The sequence below is a fragment of the Delphinapterus leucas genome, chromosome 1 (assembly GCF_059928025.1).
Source record: "Delphinapterus leucas isolate spDelLeu-1000000601 "Yukka" chromosome 1, BTC_Dleu_Yukka2, whole genome shotgun sequence".
Taxonomy (NCBI): domain Eukaryota; kingdom Metazoa; phylum Chordata; class Mammalia; order Artiodactyla; family Monodontidae; genus Delphinapterus; species Delphinapterus leucas.
Genome location: NC_143129.1, coordinates 144,794,360 through 144,818,666, shown reverse-complemented (window position 1 = coordinate 144,818,666; position 24,307 = coordinate 144,794,360). Strand labels below are relative to the sequence as shown.

At 49.3% G+C, this 24,307-nt stretch overlaps 2 protein-coding genes across 4 annotated transcripts in view; one reads left to right on the top strand and one right to left on the bottom strand.

Moving 5' to 3' along the window:
* ACOT11 (acyl-CoA thioesterase 11) overlaps positions 1 to 12,697 on the top strand; it is a 64,076-nt gene extending 51,379 nt beyond the window's left edge. For all 3 annotated transcript variants that reach the window (XM_089922147.1, XM_089922160.1, XM_022575764.3), the window contains exon 16: positions 419 to 12,697. In XM_089922147.1, the coding sequence (XP_089778273.1) occupies positions 419 to 574 (156 nt within the window). In that variant the 3' untranslated portion in view covers positions 575 to 12,697. The remainder of the gene's footprint in view (positions 1 to 418) is intronic.
* On the bottom strand, positions 77 to 13,645 carry FAM151A (family with sequence similarity 151 member A). The gene is made up of 8 exons (XM_030759840.2): positions 13,316 to 13,645; positions 11,680 to 11,826; positions 6,343 to 6,495; positions 5,194 to 5,353; positions 3,528 to 3,752; positions 2,650 to 2,789; positions 1,748 to 1,891; positions 77 to 1,387 (listed from the first exon to the last, which is right to left on the bottom strand). The coding sequence occupies exons 1-8, from the start codon at positions 13,428 to 13,430 to the stop codon at positions 714 to 716; spliced, it is 1,758 nt and encodes a 585-aa protein (XP_030615700.1). The 5' UTR covers positions 13,431 to 13,645; the 3' UTR covers positions 77 to 713.
* Positions 13,646 to 24,307: the final 10,662 nt, after the last annotated feature.

Sequence of the window (24,307 nt, the reverse complement as noted above, 5' to 3'; positions counted from 1 at the left end):
GGACTTGGACAGTGCTAGCTAACTTAACACATCTAAACTGACAAGCTCCTCAGGGCAATCCTTGGGCTTATTCTAACTTGCGGATGGCCCTAGAGCACCTTCATTTAAAAGGGATTCCGTGCTGGGCTCTGGAGACCCAGCCCCGGTCCTCCAGGGCCCCCCAGCTGACAGGGGAGACACGTGATGACAGTAGTGTGTGGTGACAGAGGGAAGCCAGGGTTGTCAGCACCCGGGGTGGGGGTGAGGGGTGGAGGAGGTCACACCCGCCAGTCACGCAGTCTTCTAAGGCCTCAAGTGCTGACTGGTATTTGCTGCCTTCCTAGCAGGCGACAAGGCTGCCTCCCGCCCGCCTCATGTCCACTCAGCTCCCACCCCTCCCACTGCCCAGCCTCCCTGAGTGTGGCTTCCCATCCTGCAGGTGTCCTACTATAACCAGGCCACCCCAGGCTTTCTCAAGTACGTGACCACCAATGTGACTGGCCTCTCGTCTGAGTTCTACACCACCTTCAAGGCTTGTGAGCAGTTCCTCTTGGACAACCGGCGCGATCTGGCCCCCAGCCTCCAGACCCTCTAGGCATCTTCAGTGGCCACCTCACGCCCAGCTCCCGCTCCATGTGGCCCTGAGGACACACACGCAGGGCACTGAGGGAGGCAGAGACATTTATTCCTTCCTGCCACCCCCGTGGCTCCACCAGCCCAGCACCCCTGGGTGGTCACTTTCTGCCAACATCCGCCAGCAAGTCTTGGTAGGAACTCTGGGGTAGCCTGTAGTAGACTCGGGTCCTCTCCACGGCCCTGGCTGCCAGCAGCACTGCCCGCACAGATGCATAGCTGCCCCAGCCAGGGCTGTGTTCCACTGTGACAGTGGCCCGGGGGGAGGCTGCCAACAGCCTGGCCACGACTCCAGCCGTGCTCTGGCCCAGCGGCCCAGCCTGAAGCTGGAAGGACACGGGTTGCCAGAGGCCCTGGCACAGCTCCAGCATATCTGTGAGCAGCTGTTCCCTGTAGCCACTGCTCAGCACTTCCTCGGGCCAGCCTGGTGCCACCGTCACATGGGGGAAAACCTCGGCCACAGCTGTAAGCAGCTCCCTGCCAGTCACGTAGCCAGGGACCACAAAACTCCCGTGGGAGATTGTGGCCCCGACCCACACAGGCCTAGGCAGGTGGCCAAGGGTGGAGAGGGTGGCCAGTGTGGCCAGGGATGGCCGGAGGGCCGTGGGCTCTGCTATGTGCACATGGATGCCCCAGCGTCTGGCGCGCGTGGCCAGCTGCAGCAGGCAGAACTCCAGTGTCAGGACACGGCCATCTGGGGCACGTACGATGGGCACGGGGTCCCCAGCTGCAGGCTCCAGGAGGCCAGCTTCCAGCAGGATCATGCCTTCTCTGTCTGGAAGAGGCAATGGAGGCAGCAGCGGGGCAATGGGATCTGTCGATCAGATCTGGGTTCCAGGTGGAAGGGCTGCTTTATGAATGTGCCCGGGGCTCGTCAGAATGATACAGTGAGTTGCTAGCTCGGCTCTGGGCCCTTGCCTGTGGCTCAGCCCTGGGTCCCATGCCCGCCTCTCTTGCAGCGTGATGTGACTGAGGGCTCACAGGTGCTGAAGGCCCGGAGCCCCGCACTTTTGACAGCGCTGTACTCCCTACCTTGCAGCCGTGTTGCTATGGTAACGGAGATCTGAGGCAGCTTCCCCAAGTGTAGGAAACTTGTGGTTGAGCTAGGAGCACAGGGGCTGCAGGTGGACCTTACCTGGGAGTCGCATTGTTGCTGTGCTCCTGTTGCCCTGGATGTCAGGAACCAGCCACTCCACGCTCAGCCCCTCATCCCCAGGGAGTTGGAGAAAGGGGATCAGGCTGCCTCCTGTGTAGTAGCTTTGCTTCCGTGAGGCGTTCACTGTGGGGCAAATTGCCAGGATGAAGAGGCCGCTGGTCACAGAGCCCTTCTGTGCACCGCGCATCCTCTCTAAGCCTCACAGCAAGCTTCCTGGGAGCTGTAATTCCCTGTTTTCTAGATTACAGGTGATTTGCCCAAGGTCCTACAGCCAGTAGGCAGGGTTGCTGGGATTGGAACCTGATGGAGCCAGGTCCGTCTGGCCCCAAAGCTGGTATTCCTCCCCCTCACCAAGATGGCTCCCAAGGCAGGAGTGTTGGGTCTGATGGGTCCCCTTTGAGATGGCCTAACTGCAGGCTGTCCTAGGTTTGGAGTCAGCGGAGTGGATGTTTGGACAAGGTAGCGTCTGCATCACTGATTAGCAGGTACAGTGGAGGGGCCGTTCTCTGAAACGCTAGAGGAAACCTTAGAGGAACTATATTACAAGGGGAAGCACATGGGGTTTGGAATTTGCTGGTTCCAGTAGGAGCTGTGCCACGTTCAAGCTGAATGACTTTGTATAAATTACCTAACTGCTCTGAATCTCAGTTTCCCTATCTGTAAAATGGAATCCCTGCTTCACAGATCTATAAAGCTTAGCATACTGTGCTGGGGTCTGGCATACAACTGACACTTAAAACGATCCCTTCCCCCATCCCTCCTAGGATTTTCCCCTTCCAGTGCCCCATCCCACCTAACTCTGCTGCCGTGTCTACCAAGTGCTGCCCTGTGCAGAATCCGGCCCCACCGCCCTTCCCCACGCTGCCCAGACCCCTCCCTACTGGCGAGCTGCTTGAACTGCGACAGGAGAGGCTCGAAGAGGTCATAGTAGACTTGGTGGGTGGCGGTGTTGTCCCGGACGTAGAGGAGATCGTCCACTGACACGGGGTCTGAGGTGGCCTGCCACAGCGTCAGGCTGTACCTGGGGTCCAGAGAGCCAGTTCAGTGCCTGCCTGGGCCCAGCAGCCCTCAGCCCCACTCCTGTGCTCAGAGCTGGACCCGAGCTGGGCAGGGGGGGAACACTACCCTGCTTCCTGGGGGCAGAAGAAGCCACAGAGGCCTCGGGAACGATGACTGAGAGTAGAGGCTGAGAAGGAGGGGAGATGGACTGCCCTGCCTCCTCACTTGGAGTGTCTATTTCTGGGTCCTGTCTTAGGAAGGAGACAAGGACAGAAGAGACGGGCGCAGGGGGTGGGGCTAGAGGTCAGGTATGAAGAGGGGAAGGGGGCGGCCTCCAGTGGGGAGAGGCTGAGGAAGGTGGGGCAGCTGGGGACAGAGTGCAGGGGTGGGGATGGGGCTTCCTCAATCCCTACAGAGCTATCTTGGGGCAGAGGCTGTAGGTGCAATCTGTGTAGCCCCAGGGAACAGCTGGCTTCCATGGGAGGAAGCTGTGGGAGGCAAATTGTGTCTCAGTGTAGACACTTTCCAACGGGCAGAGAGTTGTCTGTCAATGGACGGGCTGCCTCAGATGCTAGTGAGCTCCCCATTACCGGAGGCATACAAGGAGAAAGCAGGGACATTGTGAGCACCAGCAGAGGTTGGACCAGGTGATCAATAAGACCCTTCTAGCCATGAGCCTCTGGGATCTTCTGGGGGCATCAGTGCCTGGGAGCGGGTTTGGAGGGAGTGGGAGCTGTGGCAGGGGCCTGGGAGTCCTCACCTCTCAGATTGGCCCAGCAGCCAGCTGAAGTGGGGCCAGGCAGCCCGTACCATGACAGCCCGCACAGGGAAGGTGACCTTCTGCGGCAGTCCTTCCACCAGCCCCTGCATCTTCTCTACCATGGCTCGGGTATATGTCCCGTTTGGGAACAGGGGCAGGTAGAGGGTGGTCCAGCCTGGAGACAGGGTTGCCTTAGAATACTTCTCCTGGACCAAGGCCAGGAACCTGCAGAGAATCAGAGATGCTGGTCTTTTAGAGCCCCTTCCTCATCTCCCAGGTTCCCATCACAGTGCTAAGAAGAGGCAGGATCTCTTGCATCTATGATATAAGGGCACAGTCCTAAAGAACAGAAATGGCTTGCTCAAAGTCCCAGAGTAGGGCATGGACTTTGGTGTTGGGGAGGTCTGGGTTTGGGTCCTGATTCTGTGACCTTGGGCAGCTCACCCAGCCCCTTTGATTCTCAAAGATGGCATCCTTTCAGGCAGGACAGGCCTTCGTAAACATACCCACATGGACGGGGGGATCTAAAGCCCCAGGTGTGGGATGTGGGTTCTCCCAGCTGTGAGAGTCTCTGAACTTTCATATTTTATTTAAAAATTTCATTCAGATTTTGCCTTGATGCAAATTTTAATAGGCAAATAATGTTACCCTCTCCCTCTCCCCAAATTATTGAGTAATTTTCTTCACTCCAAGAAGGTGAACCATTATTTATCTTGGGCCACTGACTACATTTTCAAACTGCTGCTTTCCAAATGCACCTCAGTTTGAGAATCGTGATAAATATTGGACGGATGGATTGTTGGCTGACTGCCTGGAAAGATGGATGGATGGATGGATGGACGGTAAAGAGCATGGAGGTTAGAGTCAGATAGGCCTGGTTTTGAATCTTTCCTCTGCCAATTACTAGATTTAGGCAAGTCATTTAACTTCAGTGAGATATTTCCTGTATTAATAAAATGAAAATAATATTACCTACCTCATTCTCAAGTAAGAGTTAAGTGGTATTCTACAACTAGAGTACTTAAAACAGTGCCTGTGACACATAATAAACATTCAACAGATTGTGCCTCAATTATTGTCAGCTTTCTCATCTGCAAAATGGTGAGAAAAAATGCTCCTAACCTGGCATTGCTATGTGAAGATTAACTCAGATGTATGCTCTCCTTTTAAGTGGCCCTTTGTAAACTGGAGCACACCATGAAGCTGGTGTTACATGAGGGCGGTTGGTGGCAGTGCTGGGATTTCATGGGGGGCTAAGGAAGGAGTCAGTGCTTTAGACTTTTCTAGCAGGCCAAGTGTTGCCCTTGTCACTGGACCAGGCCCTGTTTGCCCTCCAGGAATAATCACTGTAGTAAGGGTGACAAACCTGTAATCCAACGGTGATAGTCCAACGAAATCAGGACTGTTAGGAGAAAGTGTGAGTGAAGGCCCTCAGCGGCCTTGGATGTCAGGGAAGTTTCTGGGACAGGTAATGACTGGGCAAAGGTTCATCAGGAAATGGGGGAAAGGCATTCGAGGCAGAGGGAATAGCACGTGTGAAGGCTCAGAAGTCAGACTACATGGTGTGGCTGGAAGCAAACTCAGCAAGGGTCCCCTGAGCACCTACTGTGCCAGATGTTGACGGAAGAGGATTGGACACAGCTGGGGCAGAGAGGCGAACACTCACTGTGTAGCATTGACTTCTATCGGGATGGCCATGTTGGGGCCCCTCAGGATGTCGGCATTGATCCACACAGGCCTCCGAACTCTCCCCTCCTCAGTCAGCCGCCGCAGGAGGTCCAGGGAGGGGCCCACGGCCTTGATGCTCTTGAAGTCTAGTTTGATGCCTGTGGGGAGAGGGCCAAGGACTTGGGGAACTGGTCCCTCATGCTCAAGGAAGAAGGAAACAGAAGACATGACTTCCTGGGACAGAGAGAGCAGGTATGGTATGTGTGTTGGGGGCAGGGAGGGAAGACAGGGACCAGATTCTCGCTGGGTGTGAAGAAGGGTTTTCAAACAGGCAGAGCTAACCTGGAGAGAAAGGACTTGCCTCTGTAGGAATGAGCTCCCGTCCCCCATCACCAAGGGGAGGAAGCAGATGACGGGTAAGGGCTTGGGACTTGGGGCAGGTTCAGGGGTTGTCAAGCGTCGGATGAAAAGGGACTGTGATTCTTGGACAGGCAGGCTCAGAGGGTCCTAAGCCACCTGAGCCTGAACAGCAGGAGATGAGGCTGAGAAGTTAGAGCAGGATGTTGCAAGACAGGCCAAGGAGATCACACTTTGTCCTGAGGACAATGGGGAGCCATGGAGGGTTAAAGCAGGGGAGTGACGTGACAACTGGCATTTTGGAAAGTTCACTCAGGTAGGGGCTGAGTTTGGAAGCAGGAAGCCAGTGAGGAAGGAGGTCCAGGAGAAAGATGATGTGACTGGGACTGGATCAGGGGGTAGGCTTCAGGGTTAGAATTGGCAGGTGCAGCAGCTGAGCGGATGTGGAGGATGAGGGAGAGACATTAGGGTGATGCCTGGATTCTGACTATAACTGGCAAAGAGACATGGGAGGGGAAGGTGGAATTTGGCTTTTGAGCATGTTATATCCAGTTCCATGGATTCAGGGCCCAAACATGTTTGGCCCTTTGCAGCTTACCCTGCACTTTTTTATCCCTCGTCTCACTGATCTTCCCCGAGCCCAGGCCTCTAGAGCGGTGGGCTGGAAAGCCAAGGCAACGAGCAACTCCTGACGAGCACTGGACTAGCTTCCTAGTGGAAGGACCTCTGCACATGCAGCCTGAGGACCAGAGGGCTGGGCAGCTGGGGAGGGGTTGAGAGAGGTCCTTACCCTTCTGGGAAGAAGCCAGCACGGCCTCCAGCCACTGCTGTAGGGTGTTGTCACTGTAGATGGCTGGGGGGTGCGCCATGATGGGGACCCCTGTCTCATTGACTGTGCCGAGCCCTTCTACCGTGACGTCTGCCTCCAGGGCCACAGCGTCACCTGTGCAAGAGGACAAACTCCATCTTGATTGGTTCCTTTTTTTTTTTTTTTTTTGCTGCACAACTTGTGGGATCCTAGTTCCCCGACCAGGGATAGAACCTGGGCCCCGGCAGTGAGAGGGCCGTGTCCTAACCACTGGACCGCCAGGGAATTCCCAGATCATTTCCTTTTTTAAAGCAATTTTTCTCATCATCAAAGTATTACACATTTATTATAGAACATTTGGAAAATACAGAAAAGCAGAAAGAAATATTTGCCCACATTTCTAAATTTTTGCTACTAACAAATAATGATGCATATTTTATTCTGATTTTCTGATTATTTTTTATCCTGACTTGAGGAAAGCATTTCCATCATAGTTCATTTTTTGATGTATTTTCTTCCACTTTTATCTATTTATAGTTTTTACACAGTTGGGAATACTCTGCATTTATAATTTTGATCTTTTTCTTTCAATAGTGACACATTTTTTACAATCTTTTCTATGTTTCATTAAAAAAAAAAGCTGCAAAAACCCGATTGAGGGCACTCACCCTGCTTTAGTTAGCCACTCTCCCATTCCTGAGACATCCTAGTAGTTTCTAAATTTTTGCTACTAACAAATAATGATGCATGTTTTATTCTGATTTTCTGATTATTTTTTATCCTGACAAGGAATTTGAGTCAGGGCCATGCAGGGTGTTTTTAAGGCCCATACTAACAAATTACTGTCTAGAAAAATTCTTCTGACTCATGTTCCTGCCAGAAATACGTAAGCTGGCCCATCTCCAGCACACTTACAGCACTGAGCATCGTTTTTTTTATCTTTTAAATGCACACAGTTAACTCCATCAGGTGGCTGTGTGACGCCTGCTCCGAGAGTTCAGTCCAGGAGGGAGCTGAGGCCTTTCAGTGAGAAGCAGGCCAGAATAGCCGGCCAGGGTCTCTGTCTAAGGAATGGAGTGGAGGGCAGGCGGGTCGCTCTCAGCTCCTGCCCCATTACAGACAGTTGGCATCAGAGGGCCTCTTGTGTTTGACACTCGCAGCCTCGTGACTTGAGCTCTGCTCCCCTCCAAGTCCATTCTGCACACGGCCACTAGAGTGAGTATTCCAAACACGTACCTGATCGTGTCACTCCTGTTAAAAAATCAAAACGTCCCTGCCCGTTGTCCTAAGAGTCCAAGCTAAATGCCTTACCATAGTCTGTGAGGTCCTGCATGACCAGGCCTTTCCCATCTCATCTCGAGTCCCTCTCTCCCTCAATCTCTAGCTTCCAGCCACTCCTGTTTCTCCAACATTAATGTGCACACAAATCACCCAGGAACTGTTAAAATGCAAGTTCTGCTCAGTAGGTCTGGGGTGGGGCCCAAGATGTCTAACAATCTCCCCCGTGATGCCCATGCTGCTGGTCCGTGGCCCACACTTTGAGTATCGATGCTCAAATATCTTGTCTTCCCTTCTCTGGGCTCTTACACATGGCTGTTGTCTTGGCAACACTTCCCTCCACAGCTTTACTAGGCCACCTCCAGCTCATCCGTGGGTGTTGGCTTAAAATATCAAGGAGGCCATCCCTAAACCACACAACCAGTCTAAGTTAGGTTGCCAGCTTCTCCTCTGAGTGCTCAGCCCCCATGTAATCACTCATTTAGCACAAGCTTTCCTGAGTGTAAGTGTCAGGGAGCAGGGTCCGGGTCTGTGTTGCCCACCACTTGGATTTCCGGTGCCAAGACAATAATAGGCCTAAAAAAGGAGCTTCAAAAATGTTTGTTGGATGATAAAAGACTGAATGAATGGGTGATAGAAAAGTTAAGGTCAACCAGCGCAGGTTCAGAAAGGTGATAGCGCTTGCCCAAAGTCGCAGAGAATTTTTGCAGATTTCTTTAAAATCTAGGTGTCTGGATTTCCAGGAGGGGGAGGAAGCTGAGTGCCAGGCTGTCCCCAGCACTGAGCCAGGCACTTTGCATTGTCCCACTTCATCCTCATATTATACCTCCTGCCCAGAGCTCTGGACTTCCTGGAGTCCTCACTGGCAAGATGGGGATGAGCCTCCCTGGACCGTGACTACAGGACATGGACATAAAGGCATGTTGTAAACTGTGAAGGGCTATATGAAGGTAGCCTTTATTTTTATGGCTTGAACACAAAGCACTTTCTTTTCTTAACTTTCGGTTACCTGGGAATGCAAAGAGAGGGGTCCAAAGAGTTTGGGGCCCATCAAGGCCCAGAGAAGCCAGGCCCGAGGGGGCAGCTGGGCAGATAAGAGGGTAGTTCAAGAGAAAGAATACTGGCCTTCCCTGGTGGTGCAGTGGTTGAGAGTCCGCCTGCCGATGCAGGGGACACGGGTTCGTGCCCCGGTCCGGGAAGATCCCACATGCTGCAGATTGGCTGGGCCCGTGACCCATGGCCGCTGAGCCTGCGCGTCCGGAGCCTGTGCTCCGCAACGGGAGAGGCCACAACAGTGAGAGGTCCGCGTACCGCAAAAAAAAAAAAGAAAAAAAAAACTGCTTAAAAAAAAGAGAATGGATACTGAGGGGTCTTCTTCCCCATCTAACGGGAGCCAGTTCCAGTCTGGGGAGGGTGGGGGCACGCTGGGCGGGAGCTAGGGCTGGAACCCAGGTCTCTGAGGCCCGGTGAACCTCCGATGCTGCTGCCTTGCTTGACTTTCACCAGCTGCCTTCCTTGAGACACTGTGAGCCCCTTGAATACAGTGCCACATCTCACTCATTTCTAAACCTCCTCCTGAGCTGGGTGCAGAGTAGGCGCCCAGCAAACGCTCAGTGAAGTGGACTAAAGACTGATGGACCTAACCTGCCTCCTTGCGATCGCCACCTGGATCCAGCTTCCTCCCGAAGTCTTCTCCCTTGTCATTTACACCTGTTGTGTGCCTTCCAGATGCTGAATCTGGGGGGCCAACTCGCTTGGTTGGGGGTGTGAAGGAACAGGAGATGAGGAAAGGATGAGGTTTCTGCAGCCACAGTAAGAGACCTTGTCCTCAGGGGCGCAGTCAGGTGGGAAGGAGTGATGCTCACCAGAGGGAGCCCACAGGAAGTTACCAGACCCTCCTTCCCCTCCCCCACATGCCAGGAGCTCTATGCATCACGTCCGGCAGGAGAGCGCTGTGGCTGAGTGTACAGATCCTGAACCCAAGGCTGCTAGCTTCCAGTCCCAGCTCTAACCCCTGCAAGCTGTGTGATCTTGGGCAGGTTGCTGGACCTCTCTGTGCTCCCTGTCCCCTCGTTTACTAGAAGTAAATAATAAAATATCCTTTGTTAGGCATTCACTAAGTATTAATTATCATTTACGTGGAGTAGCTCACTTAACTAGGGTGAGCACATGTCCCCATTTGCCAGGGATAGTCTGGTATATTCCTGTTGTTTCAGCATAATTATTAATAATGACCTCTTTCACTATCAAAAGTGCCCTGGTTTGGATGATAAATGATATGGTCACCCTACCAGCCCACATTTTGCAGAGGGAAAAACTGAGCTGCAGATGGGTGAAGTCACCTGCCCCAAATCACTCCTCTGGTAAATGATAAAAGGTAGAATTTGAACCCAGTCTGTCTGCCTCCTAGGCCTTTGCTGTGGCCCCTCCCCTCCACATGGGTGTCCAGTCACGTTCAAGGTGACTTCACCGGCCTAACCCTGGCCTACCATTGGCTCCCCCCGAGGGTCCCCACCTCAGTTGTGGAGCCACCCTCCTCCCAGAGACCTACCCCAGGGACCTAGCAGGACCCTCAGGGAGAAGACTGGGCCTGGGGTCCTCCACACCCCTGCAGCTATGCTAAGGGGTGCCTCTGCACGCTCCATGCTGTTGGGCACTGCCTGGTTGGGGCCCTTAGCTTTCTTCTTGGCCAAGGTCCCAACTTGGTGGGGCCTGATCCCTTACCTGCTGCCCCAGGGCTGACCTGGGATGAGCCTGGGGCTGGCAGATCCTCTTTGCTTTCCCTCAGGCCTTATCTGCCAGATAAGAGCCCTCCCTCTTGCCAGGGAGTTCTCTGGCCTCTTATCACCCAAGTCTGGCCATTAGCCTCCCGATCCTGAAGCAGCAGCAAACTGGCTCCACCCAGCCTGTGGTGGCCTCTCCTCTGCTGACCACCAAGCCTGCCTCCTCCAGGAAGTCTCCCTAAGGACTCATTCATTCATTCAGCAAACCTTTCCCAGATGCTCATTCCCAGGCTCTCTGCTGGTGACTCTGCTGGAGTAAGAGCCAGAGGCCTGGCGCCTAGGTCTTGCTCTGCTTCAGACCTACTGTGTGACCTTGGACAAGACCCTCTGGATCTCACTTTCCTAAACTTGAGGGATTTTGGTTGAGCAGTGGTTCTCAAAGTGTGATCCTGGGGCCAGCAACATCAATGTCACCTGGGAACTTATCAGAAATGCAACTTCTCAGGCCCCACCCCGGAACCACTGAATCTGAAACTCCAGGGGTGGGGCTAGCAATGTGTTTTCTGAAGCACGCTCGAATCTGGGGACCCTTCCTTTCATCTGGAATAGTCACTGCCTTAGAGTTTACAAGCACATACATGAACATGATCTAACGAGCTTCCCCATAGCCCTGGAAGGGTGAGATCTTCCCTTTTGAACAGGGCCAGGCGTAATGCAGTGGTTTAGAGCGTGGGAGCTGACCACTGGGTGCTCCAATGCTGGCTTAGCCACTTTCAAACAGTGTGACCTTAGTGAAGTTAGGTCAGTTACCTAACTTTTCTGAGCCTCCATTTTTCTCCTGTCGAATGGCACCCACAAAACAGGCTGCTGGTAGTCCCAGGAGACCCACGTGGAATGTGAGTGTGTGTCCCCACAGGGAGTGGTTGCCCACTGGCTGCCGTAATCATTGGGAATCAGAGGCTCAGGAGTTACACAACTTGCTCAGGCTTCCACAGCTCGTTTTTGGTAGCGCTGGCACTCAAACATCTTCTGGCTCTTTAGACTTTGAGGACAAAGGCCTCCTTAGCAGGGAAGCTGTCTCCTGACAAGGCCTGGGAGGAAGGGCAGGATGTGACCTTGGAACCAGACATCTCTGCACAACCTGAGCCAGTCACTTAACCCCTGAGCCCCCACTTTCTCAAGTGGAGGATGGCAAGAATGTGGCGATACCCATCCTAATGCCACCTCATAGGTAGTGCTGTCTTAGCCCCACCTCTGCTCTCCCTCCATTGCCTCCACCTCTGCCCCGGCCTGCCCCAGTTCTGGCAACTGGACTTACTGCTGAGGGCAGCCCTCATCTCCTTCTGGCTGTTGGCAGCATGGTACCAGGTGACCAGAAGGCCGTCGTGTTGGCTGATCTGACCCAGGCTCAGCAGGTAGTCCAGCATGTCCGCGTCGGAGCGGCAGACCGCATCCTGCTCACAGCCTGCAATCAAGGCAAAGGGAACTGTCAACATCAGCTCTTGCCTCAGACCAAGACTCTCATCCGTACATCCTACTAACCCTTCTTGGGCCCCAGGGAGTATCTAGCACACCATCTAGCAGAGACAGTGGACCCCAGATTCATCAGAGCTGGGAGAGGGAGAAATACATGGGGTCCTGGGCACAATGATGCTCTGAACCAGCCTGCAGATGTTGGGAAGTTCACTGATAAGGGAACATTTAAGGGAGACCTAGAAGGATGGGTGTGTAACTTTGACCAAAATAGGGGACTAGGTTATTTCAGACAGAGAGAACAGTATAAGCAAAGGTTTGACCGTAGGAAATATATGGTTGCCTAAAGGAATGGCCATTGGCCTGGTACAGAATGCAGAGAAATGGAATAGGGCAAGATTGGAAGAGGGCTGTGATCCAGTTGTAAATGGCTCTGGGCGCCAGCAAAGGAGTTGGGTGTGTGCTGGAGACAGCAAACTAGGTTTATGTTTAGAAAGATCTCCTTACACAGTGGTTAAGAATCTGCCTGCCAACGCAGGGGACACGGGTTCGAGCCCTGGTCCAGGAAGATCCAACATGCCACGGAGCAACAAAGCGCGCGTGCCACAACTGCTGAGCCACGTGCCGCAACTGCTGAGCCCACGTGCTGCAACTACTGAAGCCTGTGTGCCTAGAGCCTGTGCTCCGCAGCAAGAGAAGCCACTGCAATGAGAAGCCCATACGCTGCAATGAAAAGCCCATACACTGCAATGAAGAGTAACCCCTGTTCGCCACAACTAGAGACAGCCCATGCGTAGCAATGAAGACCCAACACAGCCAAAAATAAATAAATAAATAAATATTAAAAAAAGAAAAGGAAAGATCTCCTTGGTGGCAGACCGAGCATGGGCTGGTGTGAGCAGGCTGGCAGCGGAGACTGTGTGGGAGGGGGAGGGCTGCTGCAGGGGTCCAGCAGGAGACAGAGGCTTGAGAGGTCATGGCGGGCAGGGATGGAGGGTAGAGGATGGGAAGGAAGAGCCTCGAGGCACAGGACTGAAGATACAGGCATGAGGCAGGAGGAAGAGAGGAGGCTGCTCCCAGGTCCCCATGTGGATGGAGGACCCTTCACCAGGAGACGGCGCAGAAGGGAGAGGGAAAGTTTAGCTCAGTCAGCTAAATATGAGATGCCTGCATGACCCTCCAAGAAGGAATGTTCATCTGGGGGCACAGAAGGAGGTCTGGGCTGAAGACCAAGGTTCATTGGTCCTCAGGTAACTGAAGCCTGGTAAAGAAGGAAGGGAAAGTTAATGGGACTGTCTGTTGGGAATCAAGTCTTGGTGGGGTTGGTGATGGGAGGGGCAGGTAGAGCTGTGGATGGAGGAGAGTCTTGGTAGGGAGGGGAGAGGAGGCCATCAGGGCTGTCAATGGGGACAGAACCTTCTGGGGGCAAGGAGTGAGGGATGGGGGAAGCCGACCAGATGGCATGACTGGGAAGCTCCTACCTGGCAGGATGCCCTGCTGCAGCGAGAAGCACAGGATCATCCCGATGGTGAACACCAGAGCCACACTGGCACTGCTGACAAGGGCCCACTTCGAGCACCCCTTCTTGTAGGCCATGATGACCCTCTCTGGGAAATGCCCCACACTCCTCGCGGTGCAGTCTCCTGAGGCTCTCAGAGCTAGGATCGGATGGGAGGCAGGAGCCTTAGCAGCACCTAGTTGTCCCCTGGCCGGCCAGGAAAATGTCCCAGAAGACAGTTCCCGAAGTCCCTCCTACCTTCCCGCCCTCCTCCTCCTCCTCTCTCCCAGGATCTTAACGGGTCAAGCAGAAAATCCTGCCACCTTCAAAATGACCTTTGAGCACATTAAGAGTCAGCAGAAGATGTTAGACTGAGCCCCACCTGCTGCCTGTCTGCCCCTGCCTGGGAGTTGGGGGACCAGGGATCTAGATCCAGCTTGACTTTGCTTTCCTGAAGACCTGGAGGTTTTCTGCCCCTGCATAAAAGGAGACACCTAGATGGTTCTTCCTTCTTTCTGCCCTGCCCCAGGGAGTCACAAAGGTCAGGAAAGGGTGGGAGACAAGGACAGATTAGATCTGCCTGAGGAATATGAATTTTCCTTCTATCCCAGATAGATTATCTACCTGAGATTGAGAGTGGTAGGCCTGGAGGGCAGGGGGGAAGGTGGCAGAGTAGAAGGACAAGCGCTCACTCCCTCTTATGAGAGCACCGGAATCACAACTAACTGCTGAACAATCATCAATAGGAAGAAACTGGAACTCACCAAAACAGATAGCTCACATCCAAAGACAAAGGAGAAGCCACAATGAGATGGTAGGAGGGGCGCAATCACAATAAAATCAAATCCCATAACTGCTGGGTGGGTGACTCACAAACTGGAGAACACTGATACCACAGAAGTCCACCCACTGGAGTGAAGGTTCTGAGCCCTACATCAGGCTTCCCAACCTGGGGGTCCAGCAACGGGAGGAGGAATTCCTAGAGAATCAGACTATGAAGGCTAGCAGGATTTGATTGCAAATCAACAGGACGGGGGGAAACAGAGACTCCACTCTTGGAGGGCACACACAAAGTAGTGTGCACACTGGGACCCAGGGGAAGGAGCAGTGACTCCATAGGAGACTGAACCAGACCTACCTGCTACTGTTGGAGGGTCTCCTGCTGAGGCAGGTGTGGCTGTGGCTCACAGTGGGGACAAGGACACTGGCAGCAGAAGTTCTGGAAAGTACTCCTTGGTGTGAGCCCTCCTGGAGTCCACCATTAGCCCCACCAAAGAGCCAGGTAGGCTCCAGTGTTGGGTTGCCTCAGGCCAAACAACCAACAGGGAAGGAACCTAGCCCCACCCATCAGCAGAAAAGTGGATTAAAGTTTTACTGAGCTCTGCCCACCAGAGCAACACCCAGCTCTACCCACGACCAGCCCCTCCCATTAGGAAATTTGCACAAGCCTCTTAGGTAGCCTCATCCACCAGAGGGCAGAAAGCAGAAGCAAGAACTACAATCCTGCAGCCTATGGAACAAAAACCACATGCACAGAAAGATAGACAAAATGAAAAGGCAGAGGACTTTGTACCAGATGAAAGAACAAGATAAAGCCGCAGAAAAACAACTAAATGAAGTGTAGATAGGCAACCTTCCAGAAAGAGAATTCAGAATAATGTTAGTGAAGATGATCCAGGACCTTGGAAAAAGAATGGAGGCATAGATTGAGAAGATGCAAGAAATGTTTAACAAAGACCTAGAAGAATTAAAGAATAAACACCTAGAAGAATTAAAGAACAAACAAACAGTGGTGAACAATACAATAACTGAAATGAAAAATACACTGGAAGGAATCAATAGCAGAATAACTGAGGCAGTAGAACGGATAAGTGACCTGGAAGACAGAATGGTGGAATTCACTGCCATGGAACAAAATAAAGAAAAAAGAATGAAAAAAAATGAAGACATCCTAAGAGACCTCTGGGACAACATTAAATGCACCAACATTCGCATTATAGAGGTCCCAGAAGGAGAAGAGAGAGAGAAAGGACCTGAGAAAATATTTGAAGAGATTATAGTTGAAAACTTCCCTAACATGGGAAAGGAAATAGCCACCCAAGTCCAGGAAGCGCAGAGTCCCAGGCAGGATAAACCCAAGGAGAAACAAACTGAGACACATAGTAATCAAATTGACAAAAATTAAAGACAAAGAAAAATTATTAAAAGCAGCAAGGGAAAAATGACAAATAACATACAAGGGAACTCCCATAAGGTTAACAGCTGACTTCTCAGCAGAAACTCTACAAGCCAGAAGGGAGTGGCGTGATATATTTAAAGTGATGAAGGGGAAGAAACTACAACCAAGATTACTCTACCTGGCAAGGATCTCATTCAGATAAGACGGAGAAATCAAAAGCTTTACAGAGAAGCAAAAGCTAAGGGAATTCAACACCACCAAACCTGCTCTACAACAAATGCTAAAGGAACTTCTTTAAGTGGGAAACACAAGAGAAGAAAAGGACCTGCAAAAACAAAGCCATAACAATTAAGAAAATGGTAATAGGAACATACATGTAGATAATTACCTTAAATGTGAATGGATTAAATGCTTCAACCAAAAGACCCAGGCTCGCTGAATGGATATAAAAACAAGATCCATCTATATGCTGTCTACAAGAGACCCACTTCAGACCTAGGGACACATACAGACTGAAAGTGATGGGACAGAAAAAGATATTCCATGCAAATGGAAATCAAAAGAAAGCTGGAGTAGCAATACTCATATCAGATAAAATAGACTTTAAAATAAAGAATGTTACAAGAGACAAGGAAGGATACTATGTAATGATCAAGGGATCAATCCAAGAAGAAGATATAACAATTACAAATATATATGCACCCAACATAGGAGCACCTCAATACATAAGGCAACTGCTAACAGCTCTAAAAGAGGAAATCGACAGCAACACAGTAATAGTGGGGGAATTTTAACACCTCACTTACACCAATGGACAGATCATCCAAACAGAAAATTACTAAGGAAACACAAGCTTTAAATGACACAATAGACCCGATAGATTTAATTGATATTTATAGGACTTGCCATCCAAAACCAGCAGATTACACTTTCTTCTCAAGTGCACATGGAACATTCTCTGGGATAGATCACATCTTGGGTCACAAAATCAAGCCTCAGTAAATTTAAGAAAATTGAAATCATATCAAGCATCTTTTCTGACCACAATGGTATGAGATTAGAAATCAATTACAGGGAAAAAAACGTAAAATCACAAACACATGGAGGCTAAACAGTATGTTACTAAATAACCAAGAGATCACTGAAGAAAACAAAGAGGAAATCAAAAAATACCTAGAGACAAATTACAACGAAAACACAACAATCCAAAACCTATGGGATGCAGCAAAAGCAGTTCTAAGAGGGTAGTTTATAGCAATACAAGCCTACCTCAAGAAACAAGAAAAATCTCAAATAAACAATCTAACTTCACACCTAAAGGAACTAGAGAAAGAAGAACAAACAAAACCCAAAGTTAGTAGAAGGAAAGAAATCATAAAGATCAGAGCAGAAATAAATGAAATAGAAACAAAGAAAACAATAGCAAGGATCAATAAAACTAAAAGCTGGTGCTTTGAGAAGATAAACAAAATTGATAAACCATTATCCAGACTCATCAAGAAAAAGAGGGAGAGGACTCAAATCAATAAAGTTAGAAATGTAAAAGGAGAAGTTATGACAGACACCACAGAACTACAAAGCATCCTAAGAGATTACTACAAGCAACTCTATGCCAATAAAATAGACAACCTGGAAGAAATGGACAAATTCTTAGAAAGGTATAACCTTCCAAGACTGAACCAGGAAGAAACAGAAAATATGGACAGACCACTCACAAGTAATGAAATTGAAACTGTGATTAAAAATCTTTCAACAAACAAAAGTCCAGGACCAGATGGCTTCACAGGTGAATTCTATCAAACATTTAGAGAAGAGCTAACACCTGTCCTTCTCAAACTCTTCCAAAAAATTGCAGAGGAAGGAACACTCTGAAACTCATTCTTTGAGGCCACCATTACCCTGATTCCAAAACCAGACAAAGATACTACAAAAAAGAAAATTACAGAGCAATATCACTGATGAACATAGATGCAAAAATCCTCAACAAAATACTAGCAAACAGAATCCAGCAACACATTAAAAGGATCATACACCATGATCAAGTGGGATTTATCCATGGGATGCAAGGATTCTTCAATATATGCAAATCAATCAATGTGATACACCATATTAACAAATTGAAGAATAAAAACCATATGATCATTTCAGATGCAGAAAAAGCTTTTGACAAAATTCAACACCTGTTTATGGTAAAACCTCTCCAGAAAGTGGGCATAGAGGGGACCTACCTCAACATAATAAAGGCCATATACAACAAACCCACAGCAAACATCATTCTCAATGGTGAAAAACAGAAATCATTTCCTCTAAGATCAGGAACAAGACAAGGATGTCCACTCTCACCACTATTATTCAACATAGTGTTGGAAGTCCTAGCCACGGCAATCAGAGAAGAAAAAGAAATAAAAGGAATACAAATTGGAAAAGAAGAAGTAAAACTGTCACTGTTTGTAGATGACATGATACTATACATAGAGAATCCTAAAGATGCCACCAGTAAACTACTACAGCTAATCAATGAATTTGGCAAAGTTGCAGGATACAAAATTAATGCACAGAGATCTCTTGCATTTCAATACACTAATGATGAAAAATCTGAAAGAGAAATTAAGGAAACACTCCCATTTACCATTGCAACAAAAAGAATAAAATACCTAGGAATAAACCTACCTAGGGAGACAAGAGACCTGTATGCAGAAAAGTATAAGACACTGATGAAAGAAATTAAAGATGATCCAAACAGATGGAGAGATATACCGTGTTCTTGGATTGGAAGAGTCAACATTGTGAAAATGACTATACTACCCAAAGCAATCTACAGAATCAATGCACTCCCTATCAAATTACCAATGGCATTTTTTACAGAACTAGAACAAAAAGTCTTAAAATTTGTATGGAGACACAAAAGACCCCGAATAGTCAAAGCAGTCTTGAGGGAAAAAAACAGAGCTGGAGGAATCAGGCTCCCTGACTTCAGACTATACTACAAAGCTACAGTAATCAAGATAATATGGTACTGGCACAAAAACAGAAATACAGATCAATGGAACAGGATAGAAATCCCAGAGATAAACCCATGCACCTATGGTCAACTAATCTATGACAAAGGAGGCAAGGATATACAATGGAGAAAAGACAGTCTTTTCAATAAATGGTGCTGGGAAAACTGGACAGCTACATGTAAAAGAATGAAATTAGAACACTCCCTAACACCATACACAAAAATAAACTCAAAATGGATTTGAGACCTAAATGTAAGACCAGACACTATAAAACTGTTAAAGGAAAATATAGCAAGAACACTCTGACATAAATCACAGCAAGATCTTTTTTGATCCACCTCCTAGAGTAATGGAAATAGAAACAAAAATAAACAAATGGGACCTAATGAAACTTCAAAGCTTTTGCACAGCAAAGGAAGCTACAAAGAAGACGAAAAGACAGCCCTCAGAATAGGAGAAAATATTTGAAAACGAATCAACGGACAAAGGATTAATCTCCAAAATATATAAACAGCTCATGCAGCTCAATATGAAAAAAACAAACAACCCAAGCCAAAAATGGGCAGAAGACCTAAATAGACATTTCTGCAAAGAAGACATACACATGGCCAAAAAGCACATGAAAAGCTGCTCAACATCACTAATCATTAGAGAAATGCAAATCAAAACTACAGTGAGGTATCACCTCACACCGGTTAGAATGGCCATCATCAGAAAATCTACAAACAACAAATGCTGGAGAGGGTGTGGAGAAAAAGGTACCCTCTTGCCCTGGTGGTGGGAATGCAAATTGATACAGCCACTATGGAGAACAGTATGGAGGTTCCTTAAAAAGCTAAAAATAGAATTACCATATGACACAGCAACCCCACTTCTGGGCATATACCCTGAGAAAACCATAATTCAAAAAGACACATGCATCCCAATGTTCACTGCAGCACTGTTTACAATAGCCATGTCATGGAAGCAACTTGAATGTGCATTGACAGACGAATGGATAAAGAAGATGTGGTACATATATACAATGGGATATTACTCAGCCATAAAAAGGAACGAAATTGGGTCATTTGTAGAGATGTGGATGGAGCTAGTCTGTCATACAGAGTGAAGTAAGTCAGAAAGAGAAAAACAAATATTGTATATTAACGCATGTATGTGGAACCTAGAAAAATGGTACAGATGAACTGGTTTGCAGGGCAGAAGTTGAGACACAGATGTAGAGAACAAACGTATGGACACCAAGGGGGAAAGTGGTGGTAAGGGGGGTGGTGTGATGAATTGGGAGATTGGTATTGACATGTATACACTAATATGTATAAAATAGACAACTAATAAGAACCTGCTGTATAAAAAAAATAAATTAAATAAAATTCAAAAATTCAAAAAAAAAGAAAAAAGAAAAAAGGCAGGGGAAGTTGGTAGGAAAATAAAATGAAAAGAAAGGGATAGGCCTGGCATGCTGTCCTGGGTTGCTGCAGGCCACTCCTGAGTCCACAGGGAAGGGACTGAGTCACCACCTGGCACAGAGGGTGTCCTGTGGGCCCCAGTGTGGGAAGGCAGTTAGAGACTGTCCCTATTTCAGGGACCCTGGAGTTTAAATGAGTCCAAGAATCACCTGTAATGTGCACAGGGACTTGGGCTTAGAGAGGTGCACAGAGAAATCCAGCAGGGTCCCTGGTGACTGACTCGAGTGTATGTGTGTAGGAGTGACTGGAAGGATGCCCAGGTGGGCAGATGGAGGGAATCTGGGAAGCAAGCAGCAGGTCAGGAGGGAGTTTGGTTCAGGCCTCCTGGAGTCCTGGGGGCTCTGTGTCATCCCTGAAGAGCTGTCCAGGAAGGAACTAGATATAGAGAGGTCTGGGGCTCTGGACCAAACATGAAGGTGTGAGCACCATTTCCTGCCCAAGGCAAAGAGAGAACGGGGTGGAGGTAGACCTTTGGAGACCACTGACTTTAGGGATGATGGGGAAGAGAAATCAGTCAAGCATAGTGGGACAGAACCAGCGAGAGGTTGGGGAGGGGTCCCGGGAGCCAATGGAAAGGTCACTTTGAGAAGAAAGGGGTGGTCATCTGTGCCTGGAGATGGAGGTCCATAAGGACAGCAAGGTGCTGCCAGATTCAACAATGAGAAGAGTAATGGTGATATTGGAGAGGGCAGTGTCCACGGACTCCATTTACAACGGGATCGTCACTCTTTTTGATTACAGTATCTAATGCCAATGCTGGACAAATCTCTTTTTTGAAAGAAAAATCCAGAACTTAGCTCTTACAATTGACCAGGGCTCGCCACATACAAACAGCCCTCGTTTTAGAATTGTGTGCTTATTTAGTCTTTGTGACACTCTTATGGGGTAAGCATCACCCCCACTTCTCAGATAAGGGAGCGGGAGTGGGTCAGCAGAAGAGCTGGGGGATATGAGCCTGGGTCTTTCCGCCCAGCAGGCTGTGTGTTGCCTGCCCCTGGGAAGGATGCTGGTGAGTTAGGAGGCACTGAGCTTTGCTGCCTCTCTCGCCTCTGAGGCCTCTGCAGGCTGCCTTGGAAGAAGAGGAACTTTATCCAGCTCTGGCTTTTGGCAGGAGGAAGAGCTCTGGGATGGACTCCAGGCTGCAAAGGACTCTACTGCCCATGACACTTCTCATAAGACAGATAAAGGATGCCCCACTCTGTGCCCGGCACTGTGCTAGCTCTGGGGACCCCCCTGGCCCCCCATGACATATAGTAAGAAAGGAGAACCCGGGGGTTGTCAGGGGCTCCAGCATCTGAGAGGTGGAGCCACTGTTCTACAGCTGGCGCTGCAGGAGTGCAGCTCACAGCCTATAAAGATGTGCTATTAATAGCAGGGCCTCCAAGGCGGGGCATGATGGATCAGGAGACACAAGGGGATTGGGAGCACAGCAGAGGAGCCCCGACCTCCTGGGTGGGCCAGGTGGTTTTCAGGGGAGGCGTGGAGAACTTGGAGAGCCATGCGGGACTGGGGCTAGGGAAGGATGTTCTAGACAAGGGGGTAGCGTGTGCGGAGCGAGCAAGCCATGTGGGAGAGGGACTTGCTTGGGAGGGCAGTAGTGCAGTGGGACTGGATCCCGCCAGGTGGGAGACAGGGGTGCTCGGGAGGGGAGGCTGGGGAGGCGAGCAGGGCTGGGTCACTGATAAAGAGCTTGGCACCTGGAGGGCACCTGTGGGACAAGCATGAGAGAGACACGCTCAGCTTTGATTTTGGAGAATGATTCTGAAGTTGGTATTGAGATGTGGCTGAAGAAGGCCTGACTGTCCCTAGCACCGGGGACATCCAGTTTTAGCACCCCCTATACCTCCCCATCCCTCCATTCCCTGCATGGAGCCACAAGACTTCCCATGCCATTCTCCTCAGAACAACCACAGGCCCACAGAGGCCCAGCCTCTGTTACCTGATTACTTCAATCCCCCTGCCCTTACCTGAAAACTGGGTTCACCTCTTGTCGGTGTCAAGTCAAAAGACACAACCAAGCCAAACATCTGGAGAAGGAAGGATTTATTACTTGCAGCAAGGAGAACACTTGCTTTCCCAAAGGAGTGTTAGGCTAAGGGTACATGCATATTCATGAGGGGCTTGAGCAGAGGAGAATTCAGCATTGAACTGGGGCAAAGGTCAACAGAGTCCAAGCTTAAACTGTTTGAAGTCATGAAGGTCAGGAAAGGTCAACATCATCCCATCCTCCACCTGGGTGGGGGCCTTAGTTCCTGCAGAACTCAAAGATTGTTACTGTATCCCTTGAGGAGGAACTAGGACTCTGTTTTATCTGAACTACTGTTTCTTTTTTTTTTTTTTAACTTTTTATTTTACATTGGAGTATAGCCGATTAACAACGCTGTGATAGTTTCAGGTACGCAGCAAAGCGACCCAGCCTGTTTCCTGACTGTTTTTCCTTTGTTCCTGCATTCCCTTACTTCCCTTAAGATTGTTGATTACTGAGACCTGTTCAAGGGCAAGCATTGTGGCCAGGCTTAGATCACAAAATGGCTTAGGCCAAAATGGCTTCTCTTATGTCAAGAAAGCCGTGCCTGGGCTTCCCTGGTGGCGCAGTGGCTGAGAGTCCGCCTGCCGATGCAGGGGACGCGGGTTCGTGCCCCGGTCCGGGAAGATCCCACATGCCGCGGAGCGGCTGGGCCCGTGAGCCATGGCCGCTGAGCCTGCGCGTCCGGAGCCTCTGCTCCGCAGTGGGAGAGGGCACAACCGTGAGAGGCCCGCGTACAGCAAAAAAAGAAAAAGAAAAAGAAAGCCATGCCTGGTTCTGTTTCTCTGGGGCTGCCCTCGCCTGTCTGCTTATATCCTCCACCTATATGATAGGGAGAAAAAATAGAGGTTATTAGGAAGCACCCACATTTCAGATATGGAGCAGCGGTCTTTAGAATCTTAAGAGCTGGTGCTGCAGGAAGTTCTGCCCACTGCGCCCTAAGAGCTTCTGTGAGGCCGTGTCACCCCACACAACCCCACCCTGCCCACCCAGAATCCCATCAGAGTGTCGGTAAATACAGCCTTGAGTACCTCAGTCAGGAAAAATGATTGATTGTTCCTGAATCCAGGGCCCCCCTAGCACTATCCAGGGCCCCTGAGCTCGGGGGAGAATCCCACCATGGTGTTAAGGCCATGGGAGAAGAGATGCCACCCCTAACCACGGGTAAAGTGTCTGGGAGGCTTCCTGGGGGAGGCGGCATTTGACCTGGACCTTGAAGGATGGGTATGATTGCTTAGGGAGAGTTTTCCCCTTATAAAAATGGGACAAAAAAGATATTGGAAAATTTGGAAATATGGAAAAAGAAATTATCATTCTTTAAAAATAAAGAGATTCACCAACCAGATATAACTGATTGTTTTTATTCTATTGAAGACCTGTCCAATCTTTTTCAATGCACATTTATTACTGGAACTTTTGCTTTGTTTTGCTTTTTTGGTGGGCGTGTTTTCTATTGCTGCTGTAACAAATTACCGCAAGTTTAGTGGCTTAAACAACACATCTTTAATCTTACAGTTCTGGAGGTCAGAAGTCTGAGATACGTTTCTCTGGGCCAAAATCAACATGTTGGTATGGCTGGAGGCTGGAGGCTCTAGGGGAGAATCTGTTTCCCGGCCTTTTCCAGCTTCTAGAGTTGGCCTGCATCCCGTGGCTCCTGGCCTCATTCCTCCATCTCCATAGCCAGCAAGGTTGGGCATATTATCATCTCTCGGTCTCACTTTCTTCTGCCTCCCTCTTCCACTTATAAGGAACCCTGTGATTACATTGGACCTACCCAGATAATCCAGAATAATCTCCCCATTTTAAGGTCGGCTAGTTATTAACGTTAATTCCATCTGCAATCGTAATTCCTTTTGCATATAAACTAACACGGTCACAGGTCCGGAGCTTAGGATGTGACTGTCTTTGGGAGGCCATTATTCTACCTACTATGGCAAGGTTTGGCTGTTACTGCCCTTTCAGTCTTTGGGGTTCCACTCCTTGTGGGGGGCAGCATGGCTAAGTGCACAGGCCCTGGGCTGCCTGCACTCCCTTCCAGCCCTGACACCCACGAGCCGTGTGATCTAGGGCTTTCTGTGCCTCAGTTTCTCCATTTATTAGCTTGTAGGACTGTTGTGAAGCTTAAATGAGTAAATCCATGTAAATTACTCGGGACAGTACCCAGTACAAACCAAATGCTTGATAAAGATGATGTGCTGTTGCACGTGTATATACAATTTAAAAAATATGAGTTTGTATTCTGCTTTTTTTCACATATATAATATGAGCCTTTCCCTATACGATTGTAATTTTCATTTCATTT

What these genes read in the sequence shown, in the direction of transcription:
- FAM151A (XM_030759840.2), bottom strand. Translation starts at nt 13,430, where the DNA reads ATGGCCTACAAGAAGGGGTGCTCGAAGTGGGCCCTTGTCAGCAGTGCC. An exon ending in GATGAGGGCTGCCCTCAGCA is followed by an intron (nt 6,496 to 11,679) that starts GTAAGTCCAGTT and finishes CCTCTTGCACAG; the next exon opens with GTGACGCTGTGGCCCTGGAG. An exon ending in GCAGTTCAAGCAGCTCGCCA is followed by an intron (nt 1,892 to 2,649) that starts GTAGGGAGGGGT and finishes TTTGCCCCACAG; the next exon opens with TGAACGCCTCACGGAAGCAA.